At 47.7% G+C, this 17901-nt stretch overlaps 1 protein-coding gene and 1 long non-coding RNA gene across 16 annotated transcripts in view; one reads left to right on the top strand and one right to left on the bottom strand.

The window, feature by feature from the left end:
* LOC109500482 lies at window positions 1–9125 on the bottom strand. Of its 2 annotated transcripts, XR_002158045.3 has the most exons (3): window positions 7072–9087; window positions 6270–6401; window positions 1–169 (listed from the first exon to the last, which is right to left on the bottom strand). It is a non-coding gene; the product is annotated as an uncharacterized LOC109500482 (long non-coding RNA). The 2 variants fall into 2 exon arrangements; XR_006598826.1 differs by having other exon boundaries at window positions 6270–9125.
* Window positions 9126–9252: 127 nt separating this feature from the next.
* CRTC3 (CREB regulated transcription coactivator 3) overlaps window positions 9253–17901 on the top strand; it is a 156198-nt gene continuing 147549 nt past the window's right edge. For all 14 annotated transcript variants that reach the window (XM_023254890.2, XR_006598817.1, XR_006598819.1 and 11 more), the window contains exon 1: window positions 9253–9559. In XM_023254890.2, coding sequence (XP_023110658.2) covers window positions 9428–9559 — 132 coding nt within the window. In that variant the 5' untranslated portion in view covers window positions 9253–9427. The remainder of the gene's footprint in view (window positions 9560–17901) is intronic.

Raw genomic sequence — 17901 nt, forward strand, 5'->3', positions numbered from 1 at the left:
TCTAGTGATTTCAACAAATTTATTTCACATAAATCCAGAGGAAAACTAGGTGCTGGTTAAGCTATCCAACAATGGCAAAGTTGTTTTTTGTCTTTCTGAATGCTGAATTTGTTCTTATGCTTTCTCTTTCCCTGGTTGCAAGACGGCTCCAGAGCTCCAGGCATCACCTCTGTGTTCAAAGTATATAGAAAAAGGGGTTAGCGGTGGCTAAATGTGTTCCTAGTATCTGAAAACCCAAAGTTTACCTATAAGCTTTCCATGAGGTTTGCCCTTACGTCTCAATAACCAAACTGGACATGTTGCTGACCCCCCAGATGAGGGAGGCTGGGAAGGGGGATCTGTCGCTCTGGTCTCTGCAATAGAAGATTGGAGGGAATGTTTGCCAAACTAAGAAGTTGAATGCTTTCAATTTGAAAACTACAGGCCATATTAATTCTTGGACCCATCCTATGATTCCATTCTTAACAGCAGCATTTCTTAAGGTTTGACCCCCACCCAAACCACCTGTAACAGAATCATTTGTTACAAAGGCAGAATCCTGGGCTACAGTCCAGTCTGTAAAAGTCATAATCTCTGGGGATGGGATATAGGAATATAAATTTTAAACAGACACCTGGGTTCCAACAAAGTCATAGACAAAGGCAAACGGAAGATAGTAACATACCTCGAAATACTGGGTAAAACATAACAAAATCTGTAATGCATACTTGAACTCACAAGAAAAGAAAATTCTCAAGTGACTGAAATAGTAAGCATGTGGTTATCTCTTCCAGCAATCTAGGAGTTTCGAGTTTTAAAAAAAAATCCACACTTTATTCAGATTTCCCCAGTTTTTTCCTATTATCCTTTTTCTGATCCAGGACTTCACATGACATTTAGTTATCACATCACCTTAGGATCTTCTTGGCTGTGAAAATGGGAGTTTCGGTTTTTAATGCCCAGAGAGTCCCAAGCCAGGACCCTCAGGTCCTCAGGTATGTTGGGAGAAGCAGTCTTCCTGAGCATTCTCGGACATTCTGGTTGGTCATGCCACAAATGCAAACCTCTGATCCTTCTTTACTGGGCATTTCTCAGGGATTTGTTTGCAGCAAGCAACTCTGAGAGATCAAGTAATGCCTTCTTCCGGCACAAAGAACAGGCTCGTTCTATTGTAACAGAACCCAATGTATGTGCATCACCCCAGTGGGACTTGATGGGTAAGGAGAATTGACACAAAAATGATGCTCATGCTGCTTGCTGTGTGGTGTCTCTCACCCAGGAATCTCATGCCTGCTGCCAGAATCCATGAAACAGTAACAGATTACTGCATTAGCTTGTAAGCAGGGTAAAATTTCAGCCCAAAAGAGTGAAATCTATCCACTGGCAAAGTTAACAAAGAAGTTTGGCTATTTCTGGCTGGGCTCCAGGGGAAAACAATCCCCTGAAGAAACCAAAAACTTGGATCTATATGGGCTTAGGGTCTGCATTTATAGTATCCATGTAATGAAATCCCCATGTCTAGTAACTGATTCTCCTATAGCTCATGGAACAAAGCAAAACTACATTTCACTCATATCCCCACTCCCCAGGATTCCCACAGGAAAAAAATAAAGCCCCCTAAAGATGAAAGCATAGCTAAAAACTTTAGGAAACAATTCATCATAAGCAAGAGCGAGTGGATACAACAAATCGAATCAGAGGTCCCCACACTTGTGCTAATAGAACTACATGCTGAAAGAGAATATCAAACTAGTATAAAGGCATGAAAGAAGGAATAAAAAATAAGAAAAGAACAGACTCTAAATAAAGATCAGCCAGATTTGAAAAGATTAGATGGGAAAACATAGTTCTTAAAGAAGATAAAACTCAATAGACAGGTTAAGCAGCAGGTTAGAGAGAGCTGAAGAGAGGAGTTAATAAAGTGGAAGATAGATCTAAGGAAATTACCCAGAATGTAGCACAGAAATAGAGTGGGAAAATATGAAAGGGAGGTAAAAAGATATGAAAAATAGAATGAGAAAGTTTGATATACATCTAACTGAACTTCAAGAGCGAAAGAATAGAGAATATAGAGAAGAAGCAGTGTTTGAAGAGATTTTTAGAAAAATTTCTAGAACATTTGAAAGGTGTGTAGCAGAGTCTTCCAGTTGTTCTTCAGTATATGTTCTCCCCTCATCTAATGCTATGGTCCTTGGAGTGAGGTCCCAGAGCAGGCAGCATCAGCATCACCTGATAGCTTGTTAGAAATGCACATTCTCAGCCCTATCCAAGATCTACTGAATCATACATTCAAAAGTGGGGCTCAGGAATCTGTGTTTTAATAAGCTCTTCAGTGATTCTGATGAATGCTAGTTTGAGATCCACTGTTCCATTATAATAGATTCCTGATTTTTAGCTGGGCTTTCTTGTATTTAGGTGTGGCCATGTAAGTTCTGTTCAATGGGATGGATATAAAAAGAAGTTAATGTAGCAGCCTCTGAGAACCTGCCTCAAGAGACACAGTGCATATGCCCTTTTCCCCATTCTCACGTTCCTCTATTTTGTTCTTAGAATGTTGGTGCCACCATCTTGCACCATGAAGTTGGCAAAGCAATAAGATAAATACCTTGACTTCCTTCCTTCCTTTCATTTTTCTTTCTTTCTTTCCTTCCTTTTCTTTTCTTTTTTCTTTTCTTTTCAAGTGAGCTCCATGCCCAATGTGGGGCTTGAACTTGCAACCTCAAGATCAAGGGTCACATGCTCTACTGACTGGGTCAGACCAGTGCCCTAATAATACCTTGAGTTCTACATGGGAGAGAAATAATCTTTCATTCTGTTTAAAGTCACTTTTTGGGAGATTTTCTGTTAGAGCAAAATCTAATCCTTATACAGGTCTTCAGACCGAAATATATTGAGTTCTAAACAAGATAAAACAAAATCCACAACTCAGCATCTTGTAACAAAACTATAAAGTAACCAAGACAAAGAGAAAGATTATCTACAAAGGAACAGAAATGAAGCTAACAGCACCAGCCCTGGCACCCAAAGAAGCCAGAAGACTTTTTTTAAAGTCTTCAAAGTTCTGAACCTTCAAACAACTGATACCATAAATCCTGAGCAATTCTCTTACAAACTTCATCAAACATGAAAAGGTATGAGAATCACTTAGACCAGGTTCAGCAATCTACAGTCACTGGGCCAAATCTGATCCACTCTCTGTTTTTATAAATGAAGTTTCGTTGGAATCCTGCCCTGTGAATTTATTTATGTGTTGTTTATGGCTGCTTTCCTGCTTCAATGGCAAAGGTGAATAGTTCCAAGGAGATAAGACCCTATGGTCTGCAAAACTTACAATACTTACTGTCTGGCCCTCTGCAACGAGAAGTTGGCTGATGCCTGACTTAGACAAAGGAGACATCTTAGTGACTGTGAATTCCCAGTGTTTTCCTTCTGTTCTTCATAGGGAGATGCCCAGGGGGGTGGTGGCTGTGGTCAGCAGGCCTGAGGAGCTTCAAAATAAAGCTCCCAGGTTTGTAATTCCACTTCTGCTGGAGCAGCCACGTGAGCATCCCGAAACAACTTGGCTTACGGCAGCACACGCCGTCTAGGTCCTGATTCTGGGCCCAGGTTCGGGTCTTGAAATTACTTTTTTTTAGGTTTATTTATTTATTTTGAGACAGAGACAGAGAGCGTGAGCAGAGGAGGGAGAGAGAGAAAGACACAGGATCTGAAGCAGGCCCCAGGCTCTGAGCGGTCAGCACAGAGCCCAATAAGGGGGCTGGAACTCATGAACCGCAAGATCATGACCTGAGCTGAAGTCAGATGCCTAACTGACTGAGCCAGCCAGGCACCCCCAGGTCTTGAAATTCTTGGGGTGTCCAACTTATGCCCCCTCTCCTTGCCTGTGCCTTAGCTTTGTGCTTTTGTCCAGGTAGGGGCTTTCTGCTGGAAGACCTGGCCATGGCCCATCACACATAGATCAGTTGTGAGTGACAAAGGGGAACAAAGACAGCTGAAACCAAATGCCTGAGAGTCATGATTTACATCAAAGAATCTCAGAGAGTGGACCAGAGGCACTAGAGGAGGGGAGGGACAGGGCTGAAAACACAAATATTGCTTGAAAGCGTGTGCAAGGAGTAATTAGACACCCAGGTCCCCTCCCTGATTGCTCAAAGCTAAGTGATGACTCCTTTCCTCCGTGACCATGGACAGGAGGTTATACTTCTAGGGAAACTGAGCCAAAGAGATTCTGAACTTTGGGTAAGGCAAAGAAAAAGCTGGGAGTGAGGTGCCATCTGAAAATGGGTAAAGAGCAAGCCACATCAAATGGTGAGACACTTAGGCCTTTTTTCCCACTTGGCGCTCAGAATGCAGCAGCCAGGCTTACTGTCCTGGAGGGCAGACTGGAAGATTCCTCAGGTGGGAGAAACTGAGTGTGTAAGACAAAACAGAACAAGACAAAACCGATCCTAGGGATACTGTTATCTGGGGGACAAGCAATGAAAACTCTGGGTTTCTCTCAATACCCTACAGCGAATTCACAAGTCAAGAAGCCCGGCACATGCACACAGAGCTTACAGTCAGTTGTTTAAAACTAAATGGCATTCATTCTTTATTTTTTCCTGATGTTAATAGAAATACATACTTCTTTTTAAAAATGCATATCATTTCGGGCCACCTGGGTGGCTCAGTCGGTTGAGCATCCGACTTCGGCTCAGGTCATGATCTCATGGTTTGTGAGTTCGAGCCCTGAGGCAGGCTCTGTGTTGACAGCTCAGAGCCTGGAGACTGCTTTGGATTCTGTGTCTCCCTCTCTCTCTGTCCCTCCCCCATGCATGCTCTGTGTCTCTCAAAAATAAAAATAACCATTAAAAAATATTTAAAAATGCATATCATTTAGAAATGTGTAGAACAGGGGTGTCTGGGTGGCTCAGTCAGTTAAGCATCTGACTCTTGATTTTGACTCAGGTCATGATCTCATGGTTCATGAGTTCAAGCCCCAAATCGGGCTGTGTGCTGACAGCACGGGGCCTGCTTGGGATTCTCTCGCTCCTCTCTCTGCCCCTCCCTGCTTTCTCTCTCTCAAAAATAAACAAAAAAAAAAAAAAAAAAAAAAGAGAGAGAGAGAGAGAGAGAAAGAAAGAAAAAGAAATGTGTAAATCAAAAGATAATTTTCCCAGTAGTCTCTACATCCCCAAAGGCAACCATTGTTAACCATATGTTGATATGTTTAGATGATTTTTTTTTCATTTAAATATAACTGGTCCTGGTTTGATTCCTGTGACAAAGGCCAAAATAACAAGGCTTTAAACAAAATTGATTGTTATCTTTCAGTCACATAATGCTCTAGAAGGAGTCCAGAGCTAATAATTGTGGTTCCACAGTGCTGGGGTCCCAGGTCCCTTTGCTACCATTGTTCTGTCATTCTCAACACGTAGTTTTTATCTAATGGTCTAAGATAGCTCCTCCCAATGTAGTTACTGCAACCATATTCCAGCCAGTGAGAAGTGGAAAGAGTCCACTCTCCTTTTGTCAAGTAACTGCTAGAGAAAGTTGCCTGTATTACTTCTGCTCACCCTCTATTGGGTGAAACATAATCACATGACCACACCTATTTGCTAGGGCCACCCTATTGGGTGGAACATAATCACATGACCACACCTATTTGCAGGGGAGAGTGGGAAATGTAGTCTTTAACTGGCTTTAGTTGGGTGAAGCTGTGCCCAGCTAAAGGTCAGGGTTTCTTTTAATAAAGGAAGCAGGGGAGACTGAGTATTGGGAGATAACTAGCAATCTCTGCTACAGAATACTTAAAAATACATATTTTAAAACATTTTTATTTCCAGAAACAAGGAATTATACATATTTAGCATCTCTGTCTAAATTATGAATTTAGAGTAAAGGATCACCAGAGATTTGGGGAAAGCCTCTCAATGGAGATCAAAGTGAACAAACTAAAAAACTGACCTCCGACAAGACAGAGGCAGACAATGTAAGGAGTAGAAGAAAATGTAAAAGCAGAAACAACCTGTAATTAATCGCACGTCTATGAAATGAGTACAGGATGCTGTTAGAAAAGAAACATTCGGAAACCAGGAAAAAGCTCTTGGAAATTAAAGAGATAATCACAGAAATAAAAGTTGAATAGAAGGGTCAGAGGATAAAGTTGAGAAACCGTATCAGGAGACAGAACAACAACAACGAGATGAAAAGAAATAGAAAATAGAAGAAAATTGGAAGAGCATTGTAGAAGACCTATTAGCTGACTGATAGATATTCCAGAAAGAGAGAGCAAAGTAAGTGAAAATTACCAAACAATAAGACAGGTTTTCAGAACTGAAGGGTGAGGTGTCCGGTTTCTGCACACGTATCGCCGCCCTGCACAGCGGACAACGAAAGCTCCACACCGAGGCACATCGTCATAAAACATCAGCACACTAAGCCTGCAGAGAATGGGGAGGGAGACAAAACAAAAATAAACAAACAATACCGGCCCTCAAAAACCAGGTCAGCCACAAAGAAAACAGAATGTGAGTGGCCTTCTCAAAAGCAACCTGAGAAGCGAGAAAACAGTGAAGCAATACATTCAGAGATCTAAGTGAACAAGACTTCCCGCGAACCAGACTATTCTTAGCCAAACTGTCAATCAAATAGGAGAGTAAAATGAACACACACTCGGTTGCAAGGATTTTATCTTTTCTGTACTCTTTTTCTCCCCCCCCCCCCAACCAGGAAACTATGGGAGAATGTTCTCCACTAAAATGAAGGAGGATGTGAAGCAGACCACAACCCGGGGTGTAGGAAGCAGGTCAGAGGACGGGGGATGACGGGATGGAGGTGAGGACAGGGCCAGCACGACAGCACTCAGTAGGCCCGTAGAGCAAGCAGTCCGGGCGGAACAAGAGATCAAAGTACTCCGGGAGAGAAGATCCCCCCCCAGCTGACCATTCACACCCACAGTGATGTCTTCCACTGCTCTGTTGGAGAGTTTGGGAAAGAGTTTGCAATGGGTTGATAGAAATGTAAGCAAATAAAAAGCAGAGGCCGTGATTACCCCCCCCAAAAGTATAAAAATGGAACTATAGTACACTATGTAAGCACTTAGTGACTTACCAAAAATGATCATATAACCACATTGAAAGAATGGGAGCAGGGAAGATCATATTTTTGTTGAGCATACAAAATAGCCAGGGCATCCTTTTCCATAACAGAAAGTAAATAATATCTAAAACTGAAAACAAAAATCACAAAACAGCAGGGCAAATTTATTTCCAGTGGGAATTGGGAATTGCTTCTTTTTAAAATTATGGGCCTTGTTAAACTATTGCTAAACAACTCACGTGTATTTATTTGATTAAGGGATTAAAAATGATCAGGCTAACCATAATAAGGATAGAAATGGAATAGGATATCTTCCAAATCAGATAGGAGAAATATGGAAATAAAAACCAGTCATTCGGGGCAATAAAAGGGAGCTATGGTGGACAACTGCCTTGGTGAATCGGTGGACGAACATTGTGGAATTAGTTCAATACCCATTCCGACGTCCAACTGTGCCTTGCTGTATTTCGAAAGCTGGGATTCTGGACGCCATTTTGGCTCTTCCAATCAGATTTTCTCTCTGATTTGGTTTGTAAGGCGCAAGTGCAGCAGGGTCTGGGTGTGTGCTGTTTCTGTTTGTGAGGACAGCCGGGGAGGGGTCTGATTTCGCTCCAGTGGAGTCTTATCATCACAATAGCTGTACAGGTTCAGAAGCTGGCAGCTGTAGGGACAGCTTTCCAATTCAGTAAGTAGCTTCCAGATTTCAGAAGGGGCAGTGGCTCTTCTGGTGGCCTGGTTCTGCTCTCAGAGTCTCAAAGTGGCTCCCAAAGTCACTCCTGAATGTCCAACCTAGAATCTTCACCCTCCAGAGAAATCCTTAAGCCATTTTATACCCTAGAGTAAATCCTTTTGTACTTAAAGTTTCCAGAATGAATTCTGTTCTCTGAACCTGAACCCGGACAACATTAACAGGAAAGCAGAAAGTAAGAAGAAAAAGTATGGTAAATACCACAAAATAAAACAGAAGAATTCAGTTACAATTAAAATTAATCCAATCATAACAAAACAAGCTAAACTCTAGCTAGCAGAGATATAGTCTCGTACTAAAAATTCTAAGCAATCCAGCTATATGCTCTGAGACACGAGGAAAACAATGAAATACTACTACACAGCAGTTAAATCATAAACGAATCTCAAAAACATAATAGGAAACGACAAAGGTTGCAAAAGACTATTCAGCATGATGTCATTTTTGTAAAACTAAAAAACAGAAGTTGGTACTCGGCGCAGTTGGCAGATTCATGTATCATACGTAATAAAACTATAAAAACATGAGTAGAACGATACGCACAACAGCGACTAGGGAGGAAAGAGAAAGAATAAGGGTGGGGCTTTAGTTAGGTCTAAATTTATCTTTCTTTAATAAATACCAAGCAAGTGGAGCAGAGTGTTTTAGGTTTAATCTCGAGTGGGGGGCGTGGGTGTCGTCAACACTATTTTCTGTACTCGTCCGCGTGTCTCCAGTGTTGCCTAATTTACAAAACACAGCCCCACTCAGCGCTGCCCATATTCTGCAGGGCGACGTCGCGGGAGAGCAGCTGCTGGACGGCAGAAGAGCGGGGACAGCCGGGAGGCCGGCACCTGGCTGGGGGCGGGGAGACTCGGAGGGAACCTGGAAGAGGGGCGCGGAGTTTGCACGCGGGCGGGGACGGCGGCCCCAGGGTGCGCACGTCGCCAGGTGGTTTTACAAACTGAGGTGCGGAGTTGGTGGCTGTCCCTGCGCGCGCCCGGGGGGACCGCGAGCGGAGCCCACCGAGGGCGGGCGTAGGCCCCGCGGCGCCGGAGTCGCTGGAGGGAACGCTCGGGCTTCGGGCGCCCAGTCGTCTCTCCTCACCCCCCCCCCCCCGGGGGTGGGCGGCGTTGGGCAGGAGGGAGGCAAAGCGGCGGAACCGGGGTGGGGGTGGGGGGGCAAAGGGTGCTGGAAGCCGGTTCCCAAATCGTTATCCCCGAGGCCAGGATGCCCCCCTCCCCCCCACCCCCCGCGCTGCAGCCCGCCAGTCACGCCGCTGCTCGCACGCATCGGCGCGGGTGTGCTTTGCAGACGGGGTACGCTCCGGGGCGCCGCGGGCCCGGGCCCGGGCCCGGCCGGGAGCGCCGGCTGCAGCCCTCGGGCGGCGGGGCGGCGGGGCGGCGGGGCGGCGGGGCGGCGGGCGGGCCGCGGCGAGGGCGGGGCCGGCCGCGCGGGGGCGGACCTCGGCGCGCTCCCGGCCGCTCGCTGGCTGTGGGGCCGCGGCGGCTCCTCTGCCGGGTCGCGCCGGAGGACGGGCCTTCGGGCGGCGGCTCGGGCGGCCTGCGGACGGACGCGCGGGCCGAGGCGCAGGCCCCGCGCCCGCCGTCTCCCCCTCCCGCCGGGCCCCGGGCCCGCGCCATGGCCGCCTCGCCGGGCTCCGGCAGCGCCAACCCGCGGAAGTTCAGTGAGAAGATCGCGCTGCACACGCAGCGGCAGGCCGAGGAGACGCGGGCCTTCGAGCAGCTCATGACCGACCTCACCCTGTCGCGGGTGAGGGCCCCGGGGCCCCGGGGGCGCGGGCGGCGGCGGCGGGGCCGCGCGGGGGAGCGGGGCCGGCGCGGCCGCGGCCTCGGCGCTTCCCCCGCCCGCCGGCCCCTGGCGCGGCCCCGCGGAGGCGGGAGGGCGGCGGCGCGAGGGCGGCCTGAGGGGGAGGGCGAACGGAGCCCCGGGAGGAAATCACCAGCGGCTCGGAGGCGGGCGGCGCGGCTTCGCGGGGCTCCGCACATCCTCCGCCAGCCAGCGCCTGTGGCCGGCGGGGCGGGGAGGGCCGCGGGGCCCGGGGAGGGGTGGGGGAGCCGCGGGGGTGGGCCTCGGGGAGGGGGGGGGCGCATCGCGTGCGAGGGAGGCTTCCCTCTCCGCTCCGCGGAGGTGCCTTCTCGGTCCGCTTGTACTGCGCTCGGCCCGGATGTGTTAGGAGGACTGGCAAGGTGCACGGCGTCGCTGGTGACGGAGGAGGGTCCAGGACGAATGAGTAAGGCGCGAGCCGGGACAAACACCCGGAGGTTGGGAAACTGCGGAGTGAGGCAGTGGAGGATGGAGAGCCAAGAGGAGTGTCCGCGCAGGGCCGCGGGGAGGAGGGTCCGCGGGAGCCGGCCAGGCCTTGAGGCCCCCGAATGCTGACCTTGAAGGACCATCGCGAGCACCGCGGAGGATCTGCAGATGCGGGGCGGGCTGGACGCCGAGCTGGGGGCCGAGCGGCTGCGCTGCGGGTCCCCCGCTCACTTCAGCTGCAGACACGTTGTTTTTTTGGCCAGTACGGTGTTTGGGAAAACTTCTTGAATCTGTTGCCAGAAGTTTTTAATTGGGACGTTTTCATATCGAATCAATCTTTCTTTTCTTTTTCTTCCATTCTCTCTTTTTTTCTATCTCTTCCTTTTCTTCCTTTCTCTTTTTTTCTTCCTTCCTCCCTTTTTTCCTTTCTTTCTCTTCCTTCCTTTCTCTCTTTTTCTCTTTCTTTTTCTTTCTCTTTCCCTCCCTCCTTTCCTTCCTTCCTTCCTTCCTTCCTTCCTTCCTTCCTTCCTTCCTTCCTTCCTTCCTTCCTTCCTTCTTCCCTCCCTCCCCAGTCTCTCCCCTCTTTTTCTTCTTTCCATTTCTGTGTATATTTCTATTTCTTAAAAAAAATTTTTTTTAACATTCATTTTTGAGAGTGAGAGAGTCAGAGCTTGAGTAGGGGAGGGGCAGAGAGAGAGGGAGACACAGAATCTGAAGCAGGCTCCAGGCTCTGAGCTGTCAGCACAGAGCCCAACACGGGGCTCGAGCTCATGGGGCTCGAACTCATGGACCGTGAGATCACGACCTGAGCTGAAATTGGACGCTTAACCAACTGAGCCGCTCAGGTGCCCCTCTGTGTCTGTCTGTGTCTATGTCAATTTAAAATTAGGAGACCTGGTAGCAGTTATCCTGAATCCCCATATGACATCTATCGGCTGGAGCTGGGTGGTGGTTGCCCCTCAACTGGGGCACAAATTCTCGAGTTGGTCAGGTTCACACCACACCCTGTCATGAGCTCCCACACCAAAGCTGGGTGTCATTTGCCACTTACCATATTTTTTATGGTGTTTTCTTTTAGTGAGGCGAAAGGGAAATGAAATATTTCTTATACTTACATTTTTATGCTAAGAAAAATATACACAGAGAGAAAGAAGGCCGAGGGTTTCAATAATTTTTTTTCTCATGCCCTGGCCAGCTTCCCTCGTTTATTATCTGCCTGGTTTCCACAGGCGTATACATGTGTGACCTTGGTTAGACTCAGGAGTGAGCATGATGAACTCAGAGCCCGTGGAGAATGGTTGGGTGAAAGCTGAGGTTTACTGCTGGGATGTGTGTGTTACGTGTTGTTTAGATACATAAAGTGTGTGCACAAATACATGCCCTCTGCATGTCTGTAGAGCTAGAGTTGGTCCAGTCTCTCACCCAGTTCATGAATCCTCTTGAAAGCACTCCTGATGGGGTGCCTGGCTGGCTCAGTTGGAGCCTGCGACTCTTGAACTCAAGGTTGTTAGTTCCGGCCTCACATTGGGTGTGAAGATTACGTTAAAAAAATAAAAATAATAAAAATAAAGGGTTCCTGATAGATGAAGCCATGAGTAATGTATAGACTCTTTTTTTAAAAATGTATTTATTTACATATTCACGTATTTATGTATTTATCTATATATTTACAAGTTTATGTATTTATTTTGAGAGAGAATGTGCGTGCACGAGCAGGGGAGAGGCAGAGACAGAGACAGAGACAGAGAGAGAATCCCAAGCAGGCTGCTTGCTGTCATCCCAGACCAGACCGTGAGATCATGACCTGAGCTGAAACCAGGAGTCGGATAGTCAACCAACCGAGCCACCAAGGCATCCCTGTATAGACTTTTTAAGGCAAATTTTTTTTCACAGACCCTCCATGTTCATTTAAATGAGTTTGGTTATGTTACTTAAAAATAATTCAAACATAAACTTGTACATAAAGTCCTTTGATTATAGTTGTGGTTCAATCATAACTAAAAGATGTGCACAGAACAAATTCACTCAGTGTTAAAAATGCAATAAATTCAAATTAACATCATTAATTTGATATGATAAATTCCAATTTGCCAAACTCACTTGAAGCTCTCAGTATGAATATGATGCTAACCCCTAATAATTCAGATTTTCTTGGGTTAAACGAGGCTGGTCAGGTGTGCCCCATGGGATAGCTCAGTTCACCCACTACTTTCCTCTGTTCTGATCACTACAAAATTATGATGTCACTTTTCCCTTTACCTGGGACAGTACATCATGTACATGTTAGTTCCTCCTGTGTTCTTTCTCTGCTATCAGTTTTCACATAAAGTAATACTACTTGGGTTCACCGTGTTTATTTTTTTTGTATATGTTAAAAAAAATTTTTATGAGTAATCTCTATGCCAACCTGGGGCTTGAACTCACAACCCTGAGATCAAGAGTTGCCTGCTGTACAGACTGAGCCAGCCAGCCGTCCCAGGTCCAATGTGTTTATAACACAAAGGCAAATGATAACACTGGATTTGCTGGAGGATATTTGCTTATTTAAAAATTTTAAGGATTATTTTCATAATGAAATTCACAAAACTGAACACTTCTCACAGGGAACTCTTAGATTCCCGAAGTATATGTCTATAAACCTTCAAGGGTCCAAAGAGCCCAGGTGGAGAAGAATCCATCTAGTTCATTATCGGTCACTGGATGACAGATGTACTGACTTTCCCATGGCATGGCATTTCCCATTTTTCCATCAGCCCATGGCAGAATGGATAATCGATGTAGGTACTCTTTCCTCTCTGAGCCTGGGCTGCCCTTCAAGGCATTCTCTGCACAATCAGAGCCAGTCCTTCAGAGTTGGAGTTAAGTCTTATTTGCCTAGTCGGCAGGATAGACTAGATTATGGAGTGTGTTTCACTCTAGCTGTAGGGGCTCGGCCTTACTAGGAAGCAATGGGAATATTTGGAGAAGAGAATGCTATGGGAGGGTTGCTTTAGTCGCAGCCCTTGGGATGGTAGGAAGGATTCACATGTGGATCCTGGTATGCCTGGAAAGAGACCGTTCCTTTTTTCATTCATTCGTCAGTACTGGAGTACCCGCCGTGGCTGATGGGGTGGGGGGTGGAGGCTAAGACTTGGCGCCTTGCTTCCAAGGTCTTATTAATTTGTTCATCAGATGCTTATCGGATCCCTGGTGTGTGCCAGAGATTAGGATGGACACAGGGCATATCATGGCCAGCAAGCAAAACGTAGTCTCCTCATGGATTTTAGGGTTTAATGGAGAAGATATTCCTGTGACAAGTCAGGACATGTTTTGATGAATATGGCAGAAAGGGAAGCAGATGTAGTTGTGGGAATGGATGGTAGGGAGTCCTCACCTTTTTTTTTTTTTTTTCAACGTTTATTTATTTTTGAGATAGAGGGAGACAGAGCATGAACGGGGGAGGGGCAGAGAGAGAGGGAGACACAGAATCGGAAACAGGCTCCAGGCTCCGAGCCATCAGCCCAGAGCCTGACGCGGGGCTCGAACTCCCAGACCGCGAGATCGTGACCTGGCTGAAGTCGAACGCTTAACCGACTGCGCCACCCAGGCGCCCCAGAGTCCTCACCTCTTCTAGTGGCCTAAAGGATTAGTGGGGTTGGGGTAGCCATTTGAGGGTATGTGCTTGTGTGTTGAGGGAGAGAGAATGTTTCAGGTGTAGGGAACAGAGGCCCAGCGAGGGGACAAAGATGGTGATCTGAGCTGAGGCATTCACAGGGATCAGATTGTAGAGACAGGACATGAGACTTGATCCTAAGGACAATGGCGAGTCAAGGAAGGGGTTGACGTAGGGGCGATTTGCGATGCCTCTAGCTCCAGGATCATGGATAGAACAGCGGAGAAGGTGGCAGGGAAAGCATTTGGAGGTCGTGATAGTCCAGGAGATGTGATGATGGCCTTGACACTAGGGGGGAGCAAGAGGAAGGCAGAGAGGTGAACAGATCGATACTTTATAGGAGCTAGAAATGACCAGATTTGGCAAATGGACGATCCCCAGCTTTCAGACTTGAGCCATTTCCGGGTATCCTCTAGAAAGGGGGGCAGCACTGGTGGGAGCAGACGCTTCACTGTCAGGAGATGGTGAGCGTGAGGTGCCTATGAAGCACGTAAGTAGAGATGGCCCCGCAGGCCGTTGTTTACATGGTCCTGAAGCCAATGAGGATCTCCGAATAAGTGGGGGGGAAGTCTGGACCAGTGACTGAAGTATGGGGACCTTTGGTGTGTAGTCGTAGGAGTAGATTCAGCCGCCTGGGAAGAATTTCAAGAACACGTCTTGCAAATTGGTGAACTAAACTCTAATTTGACCCTTGCAAGGGTAGAAAGGTGTACGTGTGCCCAAATGTGTCTTTTTTTTTTTTTTTTTGAGACAGAGAGAGACAGAGCATGAACAGGGGAGGGGAAAAGAGAGAGGGAGACACAATCTGAAACGGGCTCCAGGCTCTGAGCTGTCAGCACAGAGCCCGACACGGGGCTCGAACCCATGGACCGTGAGATCATGACCTGAGCTGAAGTCGGACGCTTAACCGACTGAGCCACCCAGGCGCCCCATCTTTTTTTTTTTTTTTTAAGTTTATTTATTTATTTTGAGAGGGAGAGAGTGCGTGCACAAATGGGGGAGGGACAGAGAGCAAGGGAGAGAGAGAGAATCCCAAGCAGGCTGTGCCCCACGGTCAGTGCTGAGCCCAATGTGGGGCTCGAACTCAGGAACCGTGAGATCGCGACCTGAGCCAAAGTCGGATGCTTAGCCAACCAAGCCACCCGGGTGCCCCCAAGTGTGTTTTAAAAAAAAAAAAAATCAGGAGCAACAGTGAATATTGGTATTTGACATCAAAGTCAGGATGCTGGCTTCTTTTGAAAAATGAAATCATCTAATGACACTCCCCCTACGTTTCTGCCTGGAGCCCCGCCCGCAGTGGCTTCCCCCAGCAGAAGGGGCATGTGACGTACGTGCTCCTCAGTTTGCCACCGTCCACACTGCTCCCTGCGGTGCCCCTCGCAGTGACCCCTGCCGCTTCACCTCTCTTCCGCGCTTGGCACCTGCAGGCGTTTGGGGTTGTGAGGCCTGCTGTGGAGGGAGACGTGGACAGGCCCAGAGAAGCCCAAGGAGCTTAAAGGGAAGGTGGGGGAGGGGAGCCAGCAAAGAAGACGGAAGAGCAGCCAGAGGGGGAAAAGCAAGAATGTCAACCAGCTGAGCCCGGTGCTGCCGCCTCCGTCTGACATGATGAGGGACGCGTCGTTTGGTCCAGTCAAGTGGGGCGGTCGCTGGTAATCTTGGCGAGGGGCCCTGCATTCACGGGGTGCTGGTTGGAAAGGAGGCTGGGAGGCACTGAGGACCAAATGGAAGGAAAGAGGACTGCAGACTTGTTCCAGAAGGTTGACTTTGAAGGACAACTTGTAGTTTTGACACGCCGCAGGGTAAACACGGCCCATCAGCCTGGAGCGCTCGTTTAGTTTGAATGTTGGGGGAGAATCATCTTTGTGTTGAAAGCAAACAAATATTGGACGTGTTCTGTAAGCAGTGAGGCCTCTAAGGCGGAGTAAAGACTAGACATACTGGATTGGGGCTAAATATTGAGCCAGGTACTGACTGTGCTGACGCCTTTACATTCGTTATCTCGGATGGTTTTCACAAAGACCCTATGGGGTGCGCATCCAGAATATCCTTTATTTTACAGATGAGCAAGCAGGCTCGAGAGGTGCGGTTGCACGGCTGGTTAGTGGCGGGGCTGGGGTTTGGATGTGGCTGCTCCGCTGAGTGTGTCCTCGACTGCTTTCGTCCCCCATCCAGACATCTAATTGCACTGGCAGCCTGTGTCGAAAACACTTTCCCCATTGAACTGCCATGATCCTTTTGTCAAAAATCAACTGGGAAAAAAAAAAAATTCAACTGGCCAGATACCGTGTGGGTCTGTTTTCGGACTCCCTCTTCTGTGTCGTTGACCCGCACATCTCTCTTCTTGATAGTAGCACTCCGCCTGGGTGACTGCGGCTTTGTAGTGAGTCTTGAAGTGAGGTAACTTCAGTCTTCCAACTTTGCTCTTTACAAAAATTTTTTTTATTTTTATTTAAAAAAAAATTTTTTTTTCAACATTTATTTATTTTTGGGACAGAGAGAGACAGAGCATGAACAGGGGAGGGGCAGAGAGAGAGGGAGACACAGAATCGGAAACAGGCTCCAGGCTCTGAGCCATCAGCCCAGAGCCTGATGCGGGGCTCGAACTCCCGGACCGCGAGATCGTGACCTGGCTGAAGTCGGACGCTTAACCGACTGTGCCACCCAGGCGCCCCTACAAAAATTTTTTTTAATGTTCATTTATTTTTGAGAGAGAGAGAGAGACAGAGCGTGAGTGAAGGAGGGGCAGAGAGACACGTGCACACACACACAGAATCCAAAGCAGGATCGGGGCTCTGAGCCATCAGCGCAGAGCCCGACATAGGGCTCAAACCCACGAACCGTGAGATTGTGACCTGACCGGTAGGATGCTTAACTGACGGAGCCACCCAGGCGCCCCTACTTTGCTCTTTTGAAAAATTGCTTTGGGGTGCCTGGGTGGCTCCGTTGGTTAAGCGTCCGACTTCGCCTCAAGTCATGATCTCGCATTTCATGAGTTTGAGCCCCACATCGGGCTCTGTGCTGACAGCTCAGAGCCTAGAGCCTGCTTTGGATTCTGTGTCTCCCTCTGTCTCTGCCCCTCCCCTGCTCATGCTCTGTCTCTCTCTGTCTCAGAAATAAACATTAAAAAAACTTTTTTTAAATCGCTTTGACTACTGTAGGTTGGTCATTTGCACATCCGTAAGTTTTAGGATTCTTTTGTCAGTTTCTATAAAAAGGCCTGCTGGGCTTGTGTTTGGGATCGATTGTTGGGAGACTTGGATCTCATTTCATGTAGACATTGAAGGGCGGTCCACCCAAGTGTGTGACTGTAGGCTAAGGGTCGCTGACTTAAGTTACAGGGTGAGGCATGTAGGGAAAAGGAGTGGAGGAGCCAGGAATGAGGTAAGTGGTAGCCGATCTCGGGCCACAGTCGAGGAAGGGTAGGGTGCCATGAGGTCTTGGGCAAACAGGATAACCCAAGCCCTGTGCGGGGGGAGCAGCCACTTCTCAGCTGCATGCATTGTGGCCATGCAAGAACGTACACTCAGCGTCGTTTGATCTTCCAATCAAGAGAAGTTGGGAATCCAGATTTTTAAACAGTCTTCCAATGGGAAAATGAAAGTTTAGAGCATCGAGTGGGTCAGTATCCTGTGGGTCAGCCAGAACTCCCTAGGCTAAACGTGGCCTCTGGCCTGCCAGTCTGTGACCTCTGCCTTAGGCTACTCGTTCTTTGGTGCTCACTTTCGTTATTAGTAAGCATTATGGTGTTGAAGACCGTCTCGAAGGTTCTTTCTAGGTCACTGACTCTATATTTCAAATGAGGAAAATAGTCAAGTTACTCAAGGGTTTAGGAGCTGGTTGAGAACGTCAACAATGATAATACTTCGAGAGGTTGTCCGTGGCTTTACATTTTCTATCCCCCGTCACCTCTCTTTTCTCTCGGTGAAGTAGACAGCAGAATAATTTACCCAGCCAAGTGGGGGCTTCAGGTCACACAGGTCTTTCAACTCCAACCCCAGTACTCTTTTTACTGTGTCTCTGAAGTCTCTGAAGTCTCTGAAGACCCTAGAACAGGCACTTGGGGATGGAGCCCACCCATGGGAGGCTGTGAGAGGGCCTTCAGCTCAGTGGAAGGCAGGTCTCCAGATAGATTCAGAACTCAGCCTGTTGCAGTGCTAAGGCTTTCGCGTAAGAGTCAAAGCCTTTGTGA

Source organism: Felis catus, chromosome B3 (assembly GCF_018350175.1).
Source record: "Felis catus isolate Fca126 chromosome B3, F.catus_Fca126_mat1.0, whole genome shotgun sequence".
In the NCBI taxonomy this organism is placed as follows: Eukaryota; Metazoa; Chordata; class Mammalia; order Carnivora; family Felidae; genus Felis; species Felis catus.